General features: G+C 39.4%; 1 protein-coding gene across 1 annotated transcript; it reads right to left on the reverse strand.

The window, feature by feature from the left end:
* Positions 1-2728: 2728 nt before the first annotated feature.
* On the reverse strand, positions 2729-3830 carry LOC114464315 (trace amine-associated receptor 6-like). Its single transcript, XM_028448351.1, has 2 exons — positions 3658-3830; positions 2729-3539 (listed from the first exon to the last, which is right to left on the reverse strand). The coding sequence occupies exons 1-2, from the start codon at positions 3828-3830 to the stop codon at positions 2729-2731; spliced, it is 984 nt and encodes a 327-aa protein (XP_028304152.1).
* Positions 3831-4546: the final 716 nt, after the last annotated feature.

The raw sequence follows: 4546 nt of genomic DNA on the forward strand, positions 1-4546 counted from the left end.
CCCTTAACTAACCCCAACCCTCTTTAAATATTATCCTACAACTGGACATGATCCTTAACACTAAACCTAACCGCTACCGCCTCCATTCACTGGCCAAATTCGAGGTTCTATATCTAACCCTAAAATCCTAAACCTAAAACCCAATCCTAAACCTAACCCCAAACCTCTTTAATATTACTCTACAACTGGACATGATCCCTAACACTAAACCTAACCGCTACCGCCTCCACTCCTTAGGCAAATTCAAGGTTCTATATCTAGACCTAACCCTAAACCTAAAAACCCAAACTCTAACCACAATAACAACAAAATGACTTCTGAAAACAAAATGGCCCCCCAAAAACAAAATGGCCCCCGAAAACAAAATGGCTGCCCCCCCAACAAAACGAACAAGAACACACCAACCACTTCCATCTCCACCCCATTCCTCACCACAGGCAATGGGGTGGAGACTGGAAACTGAGACGAGGTCCACACAGACCCAGTTGTGGTGAAGCCCAGACAGGCTCCTGCTTCTGTTCCTCAGCTACAGTTCTATGATCCATCATTCCTTTACACACACATAGTTCCAATTTACAACGGGTTTGTCCAATCAGACACAAAGTGGGCAGGATGCATCCATCCTCCTCTCACTCTGACGCCTGTCATACAGTCACAACACTGCACAGACACCTCACCCACTGATACAAATTCACAAAACCTTTTGATGTGTGACACAAAGACGAGAGGAACACGAATAACATGCGTCGGCCCGTGCCTGCCTTTGATTCCCTATCTAACTGGGGGAGTCCTCGAACTCCCCCGGGGGGTCTCATCGAGAAAACACATTACCCTACCTAACCCTAACCCTAACCCTAACCCTTAACCCTAACCCTAACCCATCCAACCTTCAAACACATATTCATTTGTCCATAATTGACAACTCTACTTAAGCCCCTCCCACTACATGAATGCATACTTCCGACGGGCACTGTACTAGTTTATTTAATTGCAAAAAACAAAAACAAAACATGCATTGTTGTTGTAAAAAGATTGCACTACAGGTAGTGTTGACCTTAGACACCATGTGCAGACAAGGTAAAAAAAAAGAGCCACTGTGTCAGGAATGTCTGGCCCACAAACCATCGCCTTCCAACATTATGGCCCACAGCAAGATGTAGTTGAATAGCCCTGCACTACATACTACACACCAGTGTGCTGTCTACTCACACACTCAATAAGGCTAACAGAGTTAAGTTCATACGTATTTAATAATGAATTATTATTTTTTTTATTTCAAAGCATTGTTTTCCTTTTTTTCTATCTCTTCTTATTGTCAGTTACACTTTTTCACCTTTTTACTTTTTTTTTTACACATCATATTTCCAACTGCACACAGGTGTCATTTCTTTTTAATTGTCAATGATTATGAATTTTCCTTATTGTGGGATGAATTATTTTTATAGTTTATAGTCTTTACTGTACAGACTTTATTGAGTTTAAAACACTTCCACCAAAAAAATTAATGTTTTTACTGGTGGTTTATACTGAGATAAATAAAACTGTTGTGAAATGTTTAATCATACTGTGTTATTCTGTTCATCTGTACATTTTACAGCTGTGTGATGTGGTGTGAAATGAGGACACGTCACTTTTATTTCATAGTTATAGTTTTTATTTCATAAATCTATAAAAGTAACTCTGTAAACAACAGATGTAAAGTGTGATCTGATCATATTTGATAGTTTGCTGATTTATGTAATTGTTCCTAATAAACTATTGCCTAACTTTAACTTACTTTACACTTTGTTTAAACAAACTGTAATAGATGGTGTTTTATTCACATATGAAACGTGTATGTTTTATCATTTCTATCATTTGTTGAACTCTACAGAAATCAACCTGCTGTGCATGTGATTGGTGCACATTTGTCTCCACATCAGTAACTTCTGATTGTTCTTCAGATCAGTTTTACATAAAAATATCAAAACATGTCAAGTCTGTGACACAACAACAGATTATCACTTAAAAGTTATTTTTTTTAAGTTAGTTCACTCCACCATGCTTTCACAGTCATGACAAATCTCCAAACATAAACAAAATAAGTAAATTGTTATCAGATTTACAGTATGTTGGCCTCACTGGAGCCAGAGAAAGAACACATTTCCTGAACCAGGGATACAGAAACACATAGATCACAGGGTTCAGCAGAGAGTTGAAGAAAAATAGACCTATAACAAAACTAAGATGATGCACTTTTCTCTTCAAACCCTGTTATAAATGAAACAATGTAAAATGGAGTTAAACACAATAGAAACACAACAACCACTACACCCAGAGCTCTGACCTGTTCACCTTCTGTGAACCATAAGGTTTTGCTGCTGTAACATGGCCTGAGACACAGCCACCATAAACACTCTCACATACAGGACACTATGATGGTGACTGGAATGAAGAAAGTGAAAATTAGATCAATAACTCCACCAAGAATGTTTGTGTGATTAATGTACATTCGTTTCCTCTGGAACAATATCATACACTGTAAAACATCCCCACGTTGGTTTTAACTTTAATGATGATAAACAGTTTTGACTTCAACATATAAAATACAATGTGTGAAGTCATTTTCTAGAAACAACACATCAGCAGGTGTTTTCTTTTTATTCATGGCTAAAGTAAACAGAACTCTAAAAACATTCACCACAGTTTTACAGTGACTTTTCCTCTTTACAGTATGTTTACAGTATGTTTACAGTATGTTGGCCTCACTGGAGCCAGACTTCAGGATCTGAAGAGAAAGAACACATTTCACACATTTCCTGAACCAGGGATACAGAAACACATAGATCACAGGGTTAAGCATAGAGTTGAAGAAAAATAGACCTAGAACAAAAATGTAAGATGGTGCAGTTTTCACTCCCAACCCTGCTGTAAATGAAACAATGAAAAATGGAGTTAAACACATTATAAACACAACAACCACTACACCCAGAGCTCTAGCAGCTTTCAGCTCTGACCTGTTCACCTTCTGTGAACTCTGAAATGTCACCACGGTAACATGAGAGCGCATGGCCTGGGCCTGAGACACAGCCACCATAAACACTCTCACATACAGGACCACTATGATGCTGAATGGAATTATGAAAGTAAAAACCACATTCATAATTCTAGCAACAGGAAGGACATAAACTGTACATTCTCCAGCACAGGAATCAAACTCACCTGGATTTTCTATAATATTATTTAGCCTCAGACAGTGAAACAGAGCAGAACCAGCCCAACACAGGACAATGCATATCTTAGCTCTGTTATTAGTGACTTTAGTTTGATAGTGCATTGGATCACAAACAGCCACATAACGATCCACTGATATCAGAACAACAGTTCCTATTGAAGCAGAGGTTGATATAAAACCTAATGCTACATAAAAAACACACCAGTCTGCACCTAAAAACCAGCAGCCATTGATAAGGAAGATCATAAAAACCCAGACGAACCCCACAGAGAAATCTGACACAGCCAGAGAGAGGAGGAGGAAGTTGGTGGGAGTGTGTAGCTTCCTGGAGGAGATAGAGAGAAACACACTGATATCATTATATGATACAACAATTATCATCAAAGCAGAAAACAGCAGGAGTCTAACAACAGAACAAGTCATAAAACACAACATGTTAATACTTGAAGTGTGAGATGGAGATGATGACCAGCAGGTTGAGGGTTAGAGTGAGCACAGAGATGAAGGACAGGATGATGTGAAAGAGCACAGACGCTGAGTGAGAACGCATGATCCTCCTGCATGAAGAGTTTCCCAGGTGTGGATAGCAGAGCTCAGCTTCATCAGGTGTGCTCATAGTGAGGAGAAGATGATGTTCTGACTCAGCCTCTCTGATGAACAACTGATATATTATTCCTGCTCCAACACAGGGATGTGGAGGCTGGACCTGAGGACTGGACCTCCCTCAGAGACGCCTGCTCTACACATTACGTAATGCTGAAATCATTTTGTTTGAGTTAGCTCCCTGTGGAAGCATCACTTTAACTGTGTTCTCCAAACATGATGTTCTACTTCAAAGTTATTTAAAATCTAAAGGTGTCAGCGTTCCTCTCCTCACCTTGAAGGCCAGCTAGCCTTAAGGCTAGGATACACTGTGCCATCTTTTCAATCGAATGTACGATTCATGTTCTCACACTGTACGAACCGACACTCTGACATCATCTGACTGCTCACACTGTACGTCTATACACGACACGTTGGTGTTGTTTCTTGTGGTGTGGATGGGATCACAAAAAGGTGGTGGTGTAGAAAAAAGTCTTTGGGACCAGAGAATTGTAAATAATATGCAGTTTATTAATACAATCAAAAGTCCTAACAGGTTACAAAAAATGAAGCGTGCTGAGAATGGCTGAACAATTGATGCAAAGCTCTGAGCTGGACAAAGGCTGTAATCACATGTATATTTCAAAGTAAGTCCTTCCACCTTTAACATTAGCTCATCACCCTATAAGAAAACCGCCCCGTTCTGGAAACCATCATAAGAGAAAAACAGTCTTATCAATCAAATGGCCT

This window comes from Gouania willdenowi, chromosome 6, assembly GCF_900634775.1.
Source record: "Gouania willdenowi chromosome 6, fGouWil2.1, whole genome shotgun sequence".
NCBI classification, from domain to species: Eukaryota; Metazoa; Chordata; class Actinopteri; order Blenniiformes; family Gobiesocidae; genus Gouania; species Gouania willdenowi.

Bases quoted from the DNA above. Each gene is read 5' to 3' on its own strand.
- LOC114464315 (XM_028448351.1), bottom strand. From the start codon at position 3,830: ATGAGCACACCTGATGAAGCTGAGCTCTGCTATCCACACCTGGGAAAC. The intron at 3,540-3,657 runs GTATTAACATGT...TATCTCCTCCAG, and splicing joins ATCTCCATCTCACACTTCAA to GAAGCTACACACTCCCACCA.